Source organism: Podarcis pityusensis (assembly GCF_964106645.2).
Source record: "Podarcis pityusensis genome assembly, chromosome: 17".
NCBI classification, from domain to species: domain Eukaryota; kingdom Metazoa; phylum Chordata; class Lepidosauria; order Squamata; family Lacertidae; genus Podarcis; species Podarcis pityusensis.
This window is the reverse complement of record NC_138042.1, coordinates 37,115,937-37,133,592: the sequence shown is the minus strand read 5'-3', so window position 1 is coordinate 37,133,592 and position 17,656 is coordinate 37,115,937. Positions and strand designations below refer to the sequence as shown.

Sequence of the window (17,656 nt, the reverse complement as noted above, 5' to 3'; positions counted from 1 at the left end):
GCTCTTTGTATGTTCTCAAAAGAAGGAGGCACCAACCAGAGCTGATGGCATCCAGAGTATGTCCAGATGAAGGAGTGGAAAGTAAGCAATAATGGCAGATGAATGAATTTTCATCTAGGTCATTCTGGAATTATTGCCCGGAGCTACTAGAGGAGGCAACTCATTATAGCAGTGGAAGAGCAGCTCTCTGGTGAACTCCCTATGACCTCCAAATAATAAATGACTGCAAGACAGTTTGGGAAAATATTAGTCCCCCACCCCACCCTTGCTACATTGCGCCGGAGACATACAACTTCAGAAACCCTTCATCATCGCAATTATTGCAGCCTGGAGGAAGATCTAGAGGCAGTTTGAACCAATGCGCTAATACATCTTTGGTGATAAGCTTGAATCTGCGTAGAGCAACTAAATAATAATGACATATTAACAGCGTGACTGGATGTATAGGAGAGAAGCCTTGTAAATCAGTGATCTGATCTTGTAGCACTGAGCTGGCATGACTCCATGTAAGCTCTGGTGCTTTGTCCAAATGGGGAACATAATCACAAGCAAGCATGGCAAGGTAGGGTGGTGGGGAGCTATTTTATCCAGGACCCAGTTTCTTCTAGGATCCATCACTTTCCAGGTTCCCCCAGGATTCCACCACCAAGAAGTCGCAAAGAGGACCTCTTGGGCAACTGTGCACACACCTTCACGAGAAACCCTGACAGATCAGGGCTACCTTGTCCTAGGTCAGAGGGTGTGTGTATGTTTAAGTGACACACTTCCAGGAGTGATCGTCTTTCCCCTGGGTAATTTTTATCTCAGTGACTCTCTGTAGCATATCACAGTGACAGTGAAAACAGGACGAGATGAGATGACAGGGAAATTTCAGTCCTTAAGCCCCAAGGGAAAGGATGGGAGATAGGTCCCAAACTAGGAAACCAGCCCTGTGAGGTAGGGTACTTATCTTGGAGAGAGTGGAGTGTTAGAAATGGGGACTTCGTCATCCCTTTCTCTATGGCTCTTACCTAGCACAGGTGGGCAGTGGTACCCACACGCTGCTCTCACTGCCTCTCCTACCAGTGTTTTGCTGCACCTTCCACTGTGGCTGAATCCAACACACGGGGATTGTGTTAGCCGCAGTTTACCTTGCAAAAAGGCAGCTTGCACATGGATGCATTTGCACATGAAGAGCACATATGCAGCATTCTTCCCCAATCTGTGCCGGCTGGGGCTAAGTTGAAGTCCAAAACACCTGAGGAGCATCACATTGGGAAACGTTGACCTAGAGTGAAATCTCTATCTAGAGATGAACTCTAGAGCAAGGGTCACCAATGTGGTGTCTGTGGGGAAAATGTCACTGTGTGTGTGTGTGTGTGTGTGTGTGTGTGTGTGTGTGTAAAAGAGAGAGAAACTGAGCACACAAAAGAGAGAGAGAGACAATGCACACAAAGATACAAGTTGGAGCCAATAAAACAGATCCTCTTGAAAGTATTTTTTTTCATGAGTTTCTCTCTCCTTGTCTGACCAACCATCAAATCACAGATTACACCTATCTGTCTGTACTATATTAACCAAACAGTAAAAACCACACATCTTAGTGCTTTCCAGCACTGCTATGGTACAAAGACATCGATCCCAAGCACTGGTCTTTATTAATCCTCTCTTTTAAAATACAAACTACCATCAAATCATCGGTCAAAACATATGCTTTTTTGTGCAGTACATCAGTGTAGGCTTTACTTTGCTGATGTTTTGGGGGGATGAACGCTCCATCAAATCGTGGCAATTTAAGAGGATCTGTCTTAATTCTGCTAGATCTGACTTTTACCTAGGCCCCTTGGAAAAGGTGTATGTGTGTGTGCTGATATTATTATTATTTCTACCTTTAGTTTTAGATCTTATTATGATTTGTGTGGAAATTGTTCAGTTTGGTCATGTACTTTTTGGTGTGTTTTAATTATTGTTTATGACTTCTTTTGCAATTATGAAAATCTTCTCATGTTGTAAGCTGCCTCGAACATGATTTTAATGATGGAAAGGCAGCATACAAATAAATCATTGATGATGATGAACCGTGAATTGTAGGCCAGATTATCCTACCATTGCCAATGCCAGGCCAGGAGACATTTGCCTAAGGCCAGCTAATGGATTTTGAAAATGGGTGGAGACTTTCCTAGCTCACCCTTTCATGCATGGTAAGGTAAAGGTAAAGGTAAAGGGACCCCTGACCATTAGGTCCAGTCGTGGCCAACTCTGGGGTTGCAGCGCTCATCTCGCTTTATTGGCCGAGGGAGCCAGCGTACAGCTTCCGGGTCATGTGGCCAGCATGACTAAGCCGCTTCTGGCGAACCAGAGCAGCGCACGGAAACGCCGTTTACCTTCCCGCCGGAGCGGTACCTATTTATCTACTTGCACTTTGACGTGCTTTTGAACTGCTAGGTTGGCAGGAGCTGGGACCGAGCAACGGGAGATCACCCCATCGCGGGGATTTGAACTGCCGACCTTCTGATCAGCAAGTCCTAGGCTCTGTGGTTTAACCCACAGCGCTACCCGTGTGGTGGCACCCCATTATTATGGGTATAGTGACCTTCCTATGTGACTGAACTCTCCCAGGAAGTTCTGAGTTCGATTCTAGTTTCTGCCATGGGTTATATGTCACAGCAGCATCTCCCTTCTCCGATATGGGGCTATGGCTAACGGCAACCATCACTACAGGGTTGTTGTAAAGGTCTTGTCCTGTAAAGCGCCTTTGCTCTTAAAAGGGGGCCTCTATGCTACAAGATGGAGACTGGCAAAGGTAATAGGAAGACTCAGAAACAATTCCATTGGCTGCTTTTAGGGGAATAGGAAAACTCTTATGTTTTCATCTGGAAAAGAGGCTCAGCTGACATCCTGGTTGCTACGAAGGAAGGAGCAAGCATATGAATGAGTCAGATCTCTCTCTCTCTGAATGACTTTCGAAGGGGGCAGGGCTTCAAGTGGAGAATGGAATTCAGGTGCCCATCAGAGCATCTCCCGGGGAAAGCCAAGAGTTGCTTCGCCCGCTGAAGCAGCAGGAGGACGCCCAGAAGCTGAGATCCTCTACAGGATGGGGAGCAACGTGCGCCTTCGCCGGGAGCAGCAGATCCCCCTCGGTCCCCATGTAAGCGAGATCTCGACAGAGAGCCTTTTGTTTCGGGAACTGCGGGCGGGGGGGGGGGGAGAGACAGACACAGAGAGAGCGCCTTTGGAAGGCAATGGAGAAAAAGAAAGGGTTTGTTGCGACGAATGGGGGACGTGGGGGAGGCGTTTTTATGTGTGTGGGAGGGGGGGTCGCTTCCATCCTCGCCTTTTGTGCCTTAAGCCACCCGCACCTTTGTAGGATAGGGACCCCGCACGGCTCAGAACAGAATCGGACCGATGCATGCATACAAAACACACAGAGATGGGTCTCTCTCCCACCTACATTTGATGCACCGAGTTCGCTTCTGCTCTGCCTTTCCCTAGGGCAAGGGGGGAGATCCTTTCTCCGGCGACGGAGAAATGTTATGACTGGCCAGCGATTGCCGTTAGCTCGTTTCCAGACAGAGGGGCAGAGACTGTCTGGAAACGTCTGAGAGACAAGCCCTACTCCCTTTCCACTCCCATTCTGGTCAGATACTCAATAGTAGTAAGTTGTTGTTTGGGGGAGGGGTGTTCCCCAGAGTGTAAAGGAAATGCACTCTTCACATGCTCAGGCGCACTCTCATCTCCTGGGAACAGAGAGCTGAGCTGGGCTCAGAGGAACCCTGGTTTAATTTATACACCAGCCTTGCTTAGGAAGTCCAGGTCGCTTTTAAGAGGGGCTCTGACAAGGGTCCCACATGCAGGTTTAGTTTCAGCAACAAGAGCCCTCCTGTTCCTGGGCCACCCCAGTCGCAACCTCTCTCACATCTTGTCAAAACTCCCCACCAAGAGCTGTAGATGCAAGTCTTGATATACTAAAGCACTTTCTAATTTGAGTTGTGCCACGATTGCTACCCTTACTCTAAGGAAGCTATGCTGCTATCCCTGCTGTGTTCTAGTTCGTGTGTATTGAGGCTGCAACTCTGAGACTGAGCCCCACAGAACTTAACTGGACTTCCTTCTGATACAGATACATATAGGATTGCACAGCAAGAGTTTGAAATCCCTGCAGCAGTTATTTTAAAAGCAATTATCTGAGACCTAAAGCTCGTAGTGCTTCGTGTCTTCAGAAATGGGCAGCAGGAAGTTTGGGGGGAGTGCCTGTTGTTTTATTGCAAGATGTTTCCTCTGGAAGTCTTTGCGTGGAAATGAGGTACATGTTTCATGTCATCAAGCCCAGTATTCCTTCATATAAATACTCAGAAATAAGAAGTTTACTTGGGAGAAAGCCCTGATGAAAATTGCATAGAATTAGAGCACTTAGCAGACTTTTTTTAAAAAAAATGCGTACATTACAGGTTCACACACGCATTGAAAGGCTGGAATAGCATCTATATGTGTACTGTACCTGTGAGATTGCGTTCAACGAATGACAAATGTTTGTGCACAATGAGCAAAATGCCTGCCGTGTGTTTGGGAAGAGGGCTTGTGTACTGCAAAGAGATGTGTACATCCTTCGCATTGCACCCCTCTGATCTTGGGGGTATAGCTCTTCCATCAAGTATTAAGCAACCATGTAAAGCACAGCATGAATAGGACAGGAGCTTGATTTAAATTGTACAAGTTAAACTGAAGTAACTGTTGCTGTGAACACAGGGTGGTCTTCAACCATGTGGCATTCCCACCCCTGTGATCCCTGCTCTGGAGAATTGGAGGAATCCCCAGAGCAGATTTAGGAGGCACACAGGGAAAGGAAAGCACAGAAAAGTCCCATTGCACAAGTGGAACTTGTTCCGCCCGGGCAAAGTGCTTAGGGCTGCATCAAATACAACCCATAACGTCCCAGGTGTCTTGCTTTGGATATCAAACTGTTAAGAAAAATCTTAGCCAACCATAGCTGAGATTATGAATTTATAGAGGATTGATATGGGAAGTGATTAAACATGCTCATCATGGGGCAAAGTGACCTATTGACCCCTTCCACCCATTATGCATATATAGTAATTGTTACATGGATTCTTGCATCTTAATAGTACACACAACATAAAAACAAGCCTCACTTATGTTTTGGATCAGGGTTGCTAAGCTGGACAGAAAGAAAGCTTCTTTTGTGGTGGGAACCCACAATTCGCAACCATGAGAACTGGATTTTTTAATGTTTTTGCTGATAAACTTGACCAGGTTGCCGTGAGGTGTGTAGGGGGAACAAATGCAGCATTGATGCAAGTGGAAGATAATGCCTTAGGTTTACTTTGCAAAAATGGGAAGTGACTCAGTTTTTACAGGTTTTGCACTTCTTATAAACTCAGCTGAACTCAGGTAGAAGTTTCTGAGTGAGATTGAACCAGCATGATTCTTAGAGCCATAGGGAAGACAGGGGGCAGCAGGTGTGTCTGCCAAAAAATAAATTAGTTCTGCCCTGCCCTCACAGCATTATTTATTTATTTATTTATTGCATATAAAACAGAGTTCCTTCCCCTTTAGAATCCATTGCACCCTTTTTCTTAGCTCTACAAATATTAATAATAATAATAATAATAATTTTTATTTATACCCTGCCCTCCCCAGCCAAGGCTGGGCTCAGAGCGGCTTACAAGCAATAATAAAAACAAGTTGAATGATTACAACTTAAAAACAAAATTAAAATACAACATTAAATATTAAATATTACAAGTCTTGTGCACCCTCACTGGGCAGATTCAGGCTTTTCTATACTTCTTGTGCTACAGGTTTGCCAAAGCCACTGATTCTGTTATAGGTGACATTTACTGAGAACCCACTGAGTAAAAAAAGGTTTCTTCTTAAGTGGTTTGGGAGACCATTTGCTAGGGATGAGACTGCAAGCCAGAGGTGTCCTTAAGACGAAAACCATAAACACAAAAGTAAGCTCAGGCAGTGAGTTCAATGGAACACACTTCTGAACAAGCGTGCTTCAGATCACACTGCCTATTTTTTTCAAGAACATGACACGAATTACTGTGGAGATCAAGTCTACCTGGAAGTTAGGCTGTCTAATCTAGAAGCCCTACTCCCAAATCTCAGAAGCATAGCTTTCTGTGGCTTGGTTATTTGTGGAAGAAATGTACACTGCACAGACTTCTTGAAGCACTGTTAACACAGCATGTCAAGCACTCGTGTGTATTTAACATTCAGCTCTGAAAGGGTTTGAACCTTTTGCATGGGATCAGTATGTGCGTTCATTTAAAAATGTGTGTATACCTTTAACTCTCATGCCCAATAAAGAATTTATCACACAAGGAAGTAGAAAAATGTTGGTTTATTACACAGAAATATTAGCAGAGTATGTGGGTGCCAATTCAAACAGGAAGCTTACAATTATGCAGGCAGAAAATAACCATACAGTGCATACACAGCTTGATTCTAAAGGGTGAAGAAGAGTCCTTAAACTAACTCCAAAGTCTGGAGAGGGAGCACAGCAATGTGCTACAGACAATGTGCACTAAAAAGAAAGAAAATAAGGGAAGGGGTGGTTATACTGTCCTTGAAGCGTAAAGGAACACAAAGTCTGGGATCAGAGATCTGTGCCTTCTGTGAGACGTAAGCTACCTGCTTGGGAGTGAGAGTTGCTCAATGGGTAGAGCATGAGACTCTTAATCTCAGGGTTGTGGGTTTGAGCCCATGTTGGGCAAAAGATTCCTAAGTTGCAAGGAGTTGGGTTGATGCTTAAAATCACTGAGGAGCAAAGAGGGGATCTTACTGGAGCTGTCGGTTGACTAAGCATTGAAAATCAAGGGTTTGTTTATACTTCAAAGCTAACTAAACTTTATGAAAAGGAGAGGCGGCATGCTAAGCAAAGAGTGTTAACACCTAAGACCTTTGAACCATTGTTTATTCCTGCTGCTTTACTGAGATTGAAGTAAAAAGGCCTAGTTGAAGAGGAACGTTTTTTGCCTGGCATCTAAAGATATGTAACAAAGGCACCAGGCGAGCATCCCTGGGGAGAGCATTCCACGAATGGGGAGCCACCACAAAAAAGGCCCGTTCTCATGTTGCTACCCTCCAAACCTCTCATGGTTAGGATTTATCCCTCAAGCAGCTTTGTCAGGAAGAATCCAGGTTCCCCAGCCACATGTCTGGCCATCAGTAGCCAAGGTCAGAGGTAGTCAACATGGTACCCTGCAGAAATTGTGGACTAAAACTTTCATCAGCCCCAGCCAGCATGGCTAATGGTCAAGGATGATACTAGTTGTACTCCAAAACATCTAGTCATACCTCATGTTGTGTCCGCTTCAGGTTATGGCTTTTCAAGTTGCATCCTGTGGCAACCCGGAAGTACCAGAACAGTTACTTCCAGGTTTCACAGCTCGCGCATGCGCAGAAGCACTAAATCGCGCTGCATGCGTGCGCAGACGTGGCGCTTCTGGATGCAAACGCTTCGAGCTGCAGATGTGCCTCCGGGATGGATTACATCTGCAACTCGAGGTTCCACTGTGGAGGCACAATGACTACCCCAGACTAGGGTATCAAAATGTTGAAAGCTAACCCTGTGCTTGCTTAATCATATAAAGACCTAGGCAAAATTGATTTATTGTTTTGGTAATTTGATTCTTGGAGATTTTATTATGGATTATATAAATTTATGCTGTGTTCTGCTCTGGGATTAATGGCTAGCTGCTTTTAAATTACCTAAGCAAATAAATAAGCAGACAATAAGTAGAAACATGAACCAAAACCAAACCACAGCAAAGATGACTGCAGAATCACTTTAACATGTACACTGAGGCCTAAAATAAGCGGATAAGCAGAAAAAGAAACATAACCAAAACCACAGCAATCATATACTGAACAGTTTTGCATTAATCGATCAATAAGACTGCATTAGCGGGACTAATACATAACTGAAAAGCAAAGCATGTAGAGTTGTCTTTGATGTAAAAGTTATATTAAATACCATAAAAACAATTCCAGGTACAAATATCTGCAGGAATAGAGATAATGTGTAGCAAAAGTACTTGGAATCCTCTCCTCGAGTCTCCTACATCCTAGATTAAAGATCGCCACCTCACATTACTGTTATATTCATTTTATTGACTTAGGGAAGAGATAAACTACTTGCTGACTTGGTGTGAGAAATTGAGCAGATTTAATGGCTGATATAATCAACTGCTGGGGTTTTGTAACATCACAATTTTAAAGTAAAGCTCTAATTGCTGGGGAAATGTCTTTCTGACTCTATATAAAAACGTTCACCTGAATTGGCTCTGGTGGAATTACACTGGACAGTAGCAAAGCCTCATATCCAAGCATGAACCCATGCAGAGAGTGTGTGTGGTATGAGAAAATGATCAGAAGACATCCTGCCCCAGCTTCTGTTGCTCCCAGCTACATGATTACTATTGAATCTCAAAGGGCTACATAAGCCATTGTTTAGTGTTATGGGGGGGGGGGACAATAACATTCATAGGACTGCAACACTCCCTTCGTCCCTCGTCCCCACTCGCATGACAATATTAAATACATTTGTGATTCCAGTTTGTGGCACACCAGTTTTGCCATTTCACCCAAATCTTGCAAACTAGGGTTACAAATTATGTTGAAATTATATTTTGCAATTCTTGTTTGAATAAAGTGGCAGAACTGTGGCTGGTTGCAAACCTGGAACAGAAATTGCTACGCTTGGTGAGTGTGGTAGGAGGAGAGATTATGAGCCTGAGCTCATTCATGCTTGTTTTTTTTCCTACTTAACCACAGTTTGGTACAGTCGTACCTTGGAAGTCGAACGGAATCCGTTCTGGAAGTCCGTTCAACTTCCAAAACGTTCGGAAACCAAAGTGCGGCTTCTGATTGGCTGCAGGAAGCTCCTGCAGCCAATCGAAAGCCATGGAAGCCCCATCGGACATTTGGTTTCCAAAAATAGTTCACAAACTGGAATAGTCACTTCTGGGTTTGCGGCGTTCAGGAGCCAAAACATCCAAGTACCAAGGTGTTTGGGATCCAAGGTACAACTGCTTTAACACCTGAAAAACATTGTAGTAGCAATAACATTCCCTATGGTTAGCCTTAAGCCAGAGTATGATGCTGGCTTTGAAATATACTTTAGGGATATATATTCTATCCTTCAACAAAGAAAAGAGAACAAAACCAAAAACAGTTTAAAAGCTGTGTTTTTAAAAGAGCAGCATAAAAGTATTCAGCAGAAATTAGATTGAAAAGCCTAATTATTATTATTATTATTTTTTAAAAAGATGCTGAAACTACATCAGAGTATGAATTGGGTGAGTCTCCCTGGTAAGAGCATGCATGCCACAGTCAGAGTGCCACCACAGAGAAGGTCCTTCCCATGGGAGCCACTCAGTGGCTAGCAGGAGCACCCAAAAAAAGGTATTCTGAGGAATATCTTGATGTAAAGGCAAGCACACTGCAAGCTGACCTTCAAAGCTTGGTTAAAGGTAATTGTGATTGTACAAGGCCACCCCTGCCGTAAAGCAAAGCATGCTGTGTGCTAGGGAATAGTTTGCCATTCTGTCACTGAAGTCAGACTGTTGTTATCTTAATCTGCAGTTCCTTGAGTGAAGTGTATTTTAAGAAGCGATAATAGGAGAGGAAGTGTTTCAGTCTGGCAGGGGCACTTCTTTCTATAGTTAGTTCTAGTTTGCAGAACTCTCAGGATGCAGGCCTATACATATTTATCTGAGAGATAAGGCACTTTGAGCTTCTGTAATCATGCATAGGATTGGCGCAATAAGCACACATGATGATTCATTCATTTTGTAAAAGCACCGAGTAGTGTATTCAATGCTTCTAGAGCATCCCCAAATCTTGCATATGAATAATGCTGAAGCAGGAACGTTAACCATATCTGCCTTAAAAAATACATTTGCAAATCCATTATATTACAGAACGTTTACCCACCTAATCTGAGTCTGAAGCAACATGAACAATGTACCAGAATTTTTACTGGCATGGTGTCGAGCCTGAGGGAAAATATATTTGTCAGGAAAGTTTTGCATTTATACATACAATCAGCATTTTGGACTTTAGTCATAATTTGAAAAGCAGTAAAGTTCACACAGGGCATACTGCATAATACCTCCTCCCTGTGGATCACAAATACCCCCCCCCCCCCCGGATTTAAAGCAGGGACAATAGCATGGAGGAAAGGGTTAATAAGGACCCCCCCCCCATTCCACTCAAATTATCAAACAACCACCTCTTTCTCTTGGCTGCATCTACACCATAAAAAGCAATAGCAGATTGCCAGATCAATAGCAGATCTTCTGGCAAAATGCATAGCTTAACTGTCATTTGTGCAAATTATTCAAGTATGGTCTTTGTAGGCAAACATGCACCTCTGGGCACCACACTGCTAATGCCTTGCATAAATGCATAACACTTTTGTGAATGGTGATTACAAAAAATATTCCAACTACAGTGGTGCCCCGCAAGACGAATGCCTCGCAAGACGGAAAACCCACTAGACGAAAGGGTTTTCCGTTTTTGAGTTGCTTCGCAGGACGAATTTCCCTATGGGCTTGCTTCGCAAGACGAAAATGTCTTGCGAGTCTTGAGATTTTTTTCCCGCTTCCCCCCCCCTTTTTCTAAGCCGCTAAGCCTTTAATAGCCGCTAAACCGCTAATAGCGCTAATCCGCTAAGCCGCTAATAGGGTTGCTTCGCAAGACGAAAAAACCTCTAGACAAAGACACTCACGGAACGGATTAATTTCGTCTTGCGAGGCACCACTGTACCTATGTTTTACAGAGAAATTAGCAAGACAAATATACGTATCTCAACAGTTATCCATGTCCTGCACTCACAGAAAGGATTCATGTGAGTCTGTTGCTCCAAATGTAGCATGCAAGGAGTGTGTAACATTATTCACATGGGAAATGCTCCTCTGTAAGCTACAACAGTGTGTTTAGCTGCAGTTTAGGTACCTGGAATTTAAATTCACTGGCTGACCTTCTGACCATGTGTAAATTGCACCATTTATCCATTTGCCCTTGTGCACTGAATTAATATTTAACAAGAACTGTTCCTTTCTAAAACCTAAAGAGATAACCAAGCTATATTAAGCACCTTATCATAGGCTCTCCCTTTCTCTTGAAATATACCTATTACATATAGACAATAAGGAAATAAACACCCTAATTTTATTATCAATATCTACAGGACAGCTCCAAAGTGTATTCTGAAATAAGGCTATCACCACAAAGCATTATGCTTCCTGTCCCATATGGCACCAGTCCTTTTTCCGGTCCCATCTTGCCAGTTCATACTCTTTCTCTTCTTGACCTTTCAGTAAACCCCTGGAGGAATTTTATTTATTTTCTCTGGAAAATGAATTCCCTACGTACAGGTAGACAAATTACGATCACTAGGAACATCTATAGTCACTGACTGCCCAACCTTATGCAAGTTCTTTCAATAGTAAATCCAACCAAGGCAGCAACCCTTTGCACCCTAACTAGCAGAGCTGCCCGAATACTTTTTATTTATTTATTTCAAGCCTCTCCGGCTTTCCAGCTTGCTGCCTCGTTTCTCTGTCACATCACTCTCCCTCATATCTATGCGCTAAACAGTGTTAGAAACTGAGATATGAAAGCTTAGGAGCTAAATGGCACCTTAAACCTAGGTTATGGGCACAACAATGGAATGTCTAGGCGCACTTTTTTATAAGAATACAAAGCAGAAAATGAAGGAACTGCAGCTAAAATATTATGTTCATTTCTCACATGGTCTAGTCCTTCCCATGCCCACCCCCCCCCTAATATTCTTAAGAGGGTCTCTTCTCCAGTCTTCAGAGAGTAGCTGGGAGTGGGGAGGCAGAAAAAAGTCCTTTCTTTCCACTCTGTAGTTTTAATCTGAAATCTTAGGCCCAGAGCTCAGAAACTGCTTACACTAATGAAATTCCCTGTCGCAAAATGCGCAAAGAACAATGGGAGTTTCGAACACTGACACTAAACTCTGGCTTTATCTGTTTGTTGAGGGAGGGCCCCCCATTCATTTGTCATCTTGCACCAAACCCCTTCATCTTTTGTTCTCTTAATGGCCGGTCACCCAGGCAATCACAGGAAGCTAGCCTGGCTTAATTACCTTTTAACACTTGCCGGATCCAGGGATTACTGTATAGGGGTCTGGCACCCACAAACTCATAACACTATGTTGGGTTTTTGTAAATGGCATTGAAATGGCAAGGAAAAGTGACTAATAAATATAATAAATAATAATCATCGTCAGGGGTGTTTTTTGAGCAGGAACTCGGGAGGAATGGAGTTCCCTTACCTTTTTTAATATTTTTTTTTTTTTTGGTCGGGTGGGATGGGGGGCTGGAACGAATATATACCCAATGCCTGAGCCAAAAATCCACCTATAACTGTAATCAATAAAGTTGTGGCAGTTTCTAATCCAGACCATTGTCTGCTTGAGTTTATTAATCACAGTTTACATTTCAGGGGTGCCAACTTGTCCAAAGAAATTGAGGGGGGGCAGGCAGGCGGTGAGCCCCACCCTGCATAATCAATCACATGATGGGGTGCATACACACTACAGTATTTGAATGGCAATGTCCATCAACTTTGTGGGGGCCAGGCCCCTCAAATATTTTAAGAGGGGCACAAAGACTCCATGGACCCTAGGAGTTGGCTCCTAGCATAGCTGTCAACCGTCCCTTATGTGGCGGGAAACTCCCTTATCCCAGCGCCGTTACCCGCTGCTGTCCAGATTGATGATGTCCCTTAAATTTCCCGGGTTTCATGCTTGTCCGGCTCGGGAGGGAAGCAGCGGCTCGGGGTCCTCCACCTTGAGAGAGCGTGCGCATGAGCTGCCGTGTCTCCGTCTCTCCCTTTTCCCCCTCAGGGGCGCATCGTGAGGAGACGGGTGGCGGCGGGCGGGCAGGCAGCCCCTCTCTTGCGAGACTTCCGCCGCGCTGCCAGGGGAAGCCGGAAGCGGCAGCGGCGGCTGCTGAGGAGGTGGCCTGAGGGAGAAGGAAGAGGAGGGGATGGGGAGGGACGCAGAAGGGCAGCGCTCCAGCGGCCGCGGCGGTGCTGCAACCGCCTCATGCCGGGCTCGCGGGCGAGAGTCCCTCTTCCTCTCTCTCGGGCGGGAAAGGGCCAATGGAACTCCTTGCTCCAAGACGACGGCAGCCCCGACGTGCTGCTTAGCATCCCCTCCAGCCAGTGCAGCATCTTAATGTAGTGATTTCCCCCTCTGCATCCCTTTCATAACTCTATTTTTATAAATCAATTGTCCATCCATAGTTCACATTTTTACTACAAGTTTTCTGCCGATCCTACCAATGTATGTAACTCTTTACAATAGTTTTTCCAATAAATTATAAGCTTTCCCCATTCTTTATTAAAGAGGTCCTCTTCCTGGTTTCTAATTCTGCCTGGAAGCTTTGCCATCTCGACGTCGTTCATCAGTTTTGTCTGCCCCTCTTCTTTGGTGGGAGTTGTAGACCCTTAGGATCATCTAGTCCAACGCCCTGCAAAACACAGTCAGGGGCAGCCAAAGCAGCAGGGCTCCATCAGTGTCGGATTTCTGTATAAACTAAGCCAAAATCCCTTATTTTGGCTGCTGGTCCCTTATTTTCAAATCTGTAAGTTGACAGCTATGGCTCCTAGTGTTTGTGTGGCACTGCGGCTGGGCCCATAATAAACAAACAAGCAAATTTGGTCAATTCCCCCACATTTCTTTCCAGAAAAACAACAAAACTGATAATAATTAATGACATCAACAATACTAATAATACCCCTTCGTTCCCCACCCCGCGCCTCAGGCAAGTCTTTTCTGGGGTCGACCCAGGGGAAGGGGAGGAGAGGCGGCCGAGGAACCTCTTCCCGCCAATTCCATCCTCCTCTCTCTGCAAGAAGGCGGCTGCCATGGGCGAGCAGAAGCCGCCTCCGAGCCTGAGGGCGAAAGCGCCTCCTCCCCGGACTGCGGCCGTGCAGGTGCTGCGAGAGAGCCCGCGCGCTTAACGGCGAGCCGGGCCGCGGCCACGCAGGCGCCTGGCTCCCAGCGACGCGGCAGCCCCTCCATCCCCACAGCAACGACGCGCCCATTTTGTTTCGGAAATCGCCTCGCCGGCGGCCCCCAGGCGCCTCCGCGGCAGAAGCTGCCCCGTTAGGCCGCGTGAGGCGGAGCCCAGGCCCGGGGCGGGGGCGCGAAGCGGAAAAACTGAGGTAAATATTTCCCCTCACGGGTTTTCTCTTCAAGCGGGGAAGCGGAGAAGGGGTTGGGAGGCCGAGGAGGCGGGAAGGGCCGGGGCCATCGCCCTCCCTCGCCGCCAAGGAGCAGAGAGACGCGTCTTCGGCAAAACGGGCATTTGCTTTTTTTTTGAGGGGGGGACACACGCCGTGTGTGTCTCTTCTATTTGGGGAGAAGGTGCCATGTCTGCCTTTCCAAAAAAGAGAGACTTTGCTGCAGCCCTCTCCCCAGGATGCGCCCGAAACAAGCACCCAGATAAGGGGATGGGGGGGGGAACCCCACTTGTTTTCGTTTTCCTCTTTCCTATATAATTTGGTTTCCATTCTGAAGGGGAGCGTGGAGAGTAGCGGGTAAATCGTGGCAGCAGGGATCGCTGCCCTCACATGGCAGTTGCAGGAGGCTCTCCATCTCCTCCTCCCCTTCCTGCTGCTTGGTGGTTTTAACATTGAGGCTGCAAAAGCCTGGCCGAAGCAGGATGTTAGTTAACAAATAGCAGCCTTAAAAAAAAAGATGGTGGTGATGATAATCATCATCTCGCAATGGGTGCAGCGGTGGCTGCTAGAAAGTAGATGCTGTGTGGTTTAGATTAGGGGTTGGGAGGAAATGGAGGGAAGTGGGTGCGTTGGCATTTGGGGCCCACCGTGTGCCAGAGGCAAGATGTTATCGCTCAGAGAGGCAGCTTCGAAGACCCAGGAAAGAAGGCTGAAATCTGAGCATTCCCTATTTTGCTTAAACTGTTTTAAAACCTAGTAAATGCTCTGAAAGGTGTTCCCCCAAATGGCAAGACAGGGTTTTTTTAAAAATAATAATAATCAGGGAGATGTACCAGAAAAGTGGATCTGTTCCTGGGTAAAATAGGGACAATTCAAACGTAAGTACATATGTATGTATGTATGTATGTATGTATAAATAAGTAAATAAATAAGTATACCACCCTATACCTGCAGGTCTCAGGGTGGTGATAAATATATTTTGATAATGGCTATCAATCACTATAGACAGATCGGTCCCATTTTGAGGGCGTTTGCCGTGAAAGCTATTTTAATAGCACCAGTTCAGCTTCAGAATATTGCCATGGCCCCAACATCGTTTAATATTAAATTACTGCATTATTTTTAAGTGTTACGGCAGAGGTGGGGAACCTCTGGCCTGTGGGCCAGTCTTGATCTGCCAAGAGTTCTAGTTTGGTCCATGAAGCCATTGTTCAAAATCATGCCGAACTGTCCATCAGCTGACATCGCTCCAATAGGTGGGTGACATCAGCTGATGGGTAGGGGTTTGGGGTTCAATTCTGAATTGGCTGCATATGCCAGTTCCCTATGGATTTAACACCTATGGATATAAGTAGCAGGACTTAATGCCTGCTCATCAGCTGATGGTTTAAAGTGGGATGTGTAGCCAAACTGGGCATGCTGCTAAAATCATGGGCACTTTGCTTCTTCTCTACAGTGACCCAAGCTATGGGCTGGCTGAACATTCTATTCAAGCCCAAATTCATGGTTTGTTTTTCCAAAATGAACTACCTTTAAACCATAGTTTAGTTTAATTATGGTTCACACATCTCTTTAAACCATAGTTTAGTTTAATTATGGTTTAAAGAGATGTGTGAACCAGGCCATTATCTTACTCCCTGCAAATGTTCTGCTTGTATATTTATTGGTTACTAGTGATATTATTATATTGTTCTATTTAATTAGGCTAACGTTATAATGTATATCACATAGAGGCTGCAGCATTAGGTTAGGTTAACATATGCAAAAAAATAATATTAATCTCCAGTGGTTAGAATAGCTGTCTATAAATATAAATGAGGTTTGCATTCTGCAAGCATAGGCCTATTTTTCTGGCTGCTTTTGCAAGTGTTCTCCAAATCCAATTGTTTTTTCTCTAGTCCTAATTAATGGACCTAGCTGCATTGAATTACTTTTTTTAGCTGCAAGGGTGCTATAACCTTGAAATGTTATAGCATCTTAGATTGTTTGTGTTGAAATAAAAGTTGAGGGATGTGCATTTTGCCAGGTGTATTTCCTAACTCCATCCCCTTAGGATGTTTTAGCTATTAGGTTCTTTATCAAACCAGTCCCCCACTCTTTAAAAATTAATGATTAACTAGGAGAAGAATGGGGTTTTTTTTTGTTTGTCTGTTTGTTTATTTGTTTGTTTGCTTTAATCACAACTAATATGTTTATGCATATCTGGATTTGTAATCTTCTTTTCCCCTTGTATGTGGGTGACCCTATTTTGCTACATGGTATCACCCACTATTGGAAGGGAATATATTATGCAAAAAACAAATAAACTACTACGTTAAACAAGGCTGTGGATCCTTACCAGAAAGCATTCACAAAAAAATATCCATAAATATGTGACTGAGAAATCCAAGATAAGCATAACATTGGTTGGGTAAATGTTTCAGCTTCTGCCCTCATTGGTAACACAAAACTGTTTAATTTCAAGAGGAAGACTTGGAGTCAAGGTTCACCAAATGCTCTGGACAGAGGGAATTCTCAGGAAAGCTTACATAAAATGAGATATATTTGTGCTATAAATATTTAAAATAGGATTAAAAACACAGAGAACCCTTTATGTATTACCCTTCAAGTTGAAGCCTTAAGGCATTTCAGTTTTCAGGCTGTGTATCTGGGTGTTGTCTCTTGCTTCAGGTCTGTTAGAAATGACTCTCTGGTTGGAAGGGAAGGGAGTGGATGCTCTGCCAGCCATAGGGGCAGCACATTTCTCTCCTTGTGCCCTCAACAAACTCTGAGGAGGAAGAGGGCTTAGGGGCAAGGTGACCTTGCCACCCAGTTGCCCCTTTGCTTTTAGAAGCATCTTGGACAAAAAGCGGGCGGGGAGGGAGGGCAGAGGTGCTGCCTTCTCACTCAGGGCAACAGTAAATAGTCACTGCAGTGGTGCCCACCAAGTTTGCTGAGTACCAAGGAAAAGGAGACGCATGCTAAAGTGGAGAGTTGTTCTCAAGCTGGCCGCAGCACTTGGTGGCAGCTCAGGGGTGCCAAGCAGTGGCACAATTTTTGCAACCCCCCCCCCCAAGCCTATGCCCTTGGCAGGGACCACCCTAGCCAAACCCCTACATATGCCCCTATGTGAACAGTAACTGACTGCAATGGGTAAGGTAAAGGGACCCCTGACCGTTAGGTCCAGTCGCGGACGACTCTGGGGTTGCGACGCTCATCTCGCTTTATTGGCCGAGGGAGCCGGCGTACAGCTTCTGGTTCATGTGGCCAGCATGACTAAGCCGCTTCTGGTGAACCAGAGCAGGGCACGGAAACACTGTTTACCTTCCCGCTGGAGCAGTACCTATTTATCTACTTGCACTTTGACGTGCTTTTGAACTGCTAGGTTGGCAGGAGCAGGGACCGAGCAACGGGAGCTCACCCCGTCGCAGGGATTCAAACCGCCGAC

General features: G+C 45.0%; 1 protein-coding gene and 1 long non-coding RNA gene across 4 annotated transcripts in view; one reads left to right on the top strand and one right to left on the bottom strand.

The window, feature by feature from the left end:
• The first annotated feature begins 2,956 nt into the window (after nucleotides 1-2,956).
• Nucleotides 2,957-17,656, top strand: part of GNE (glucosamine (UDP-N-acetyl)-2-epimerase/N-acetylmannosamine kinase) — a 37,143-nt gene continuing 22,443 nt past the window's right edge. Inside the window, exon 1 of one of the 3 annotated variants that reach the window (XM_080986736.1) lies at nucleotides 2,957-3,127. In XM_080986736.1, the coding sequence (XP_080842862.1) occupies nucleotides 3,074-3,127 (54 nt within the window). In that variant the 5' untranslated portion in view covers nucleotides 2,957-3,073. Of the gene's footprint in view, nucleotides 3,128-14,082; nucleotides 14,212-15,289; nucleotides 15,486-17,656 lie in introns of those variants that run through there. The other 2 variants (XM_080986737.1, XM_080986739.1) reach the window with 2 other exon arrangements.
• On the bottom strand, nucleotides 6,332-13,931 carry LOC308466341. The gene is made up of 2 exons (XR_013980777.1): nucleotides 12,738-13,931; nucleotides 6,332-10,004 (listed from the first exon to the last, which is right to left on the bottom strand). It is a non-coding gene; the product is annotated as an uncharacterized lncRNA (long non-coding RNA).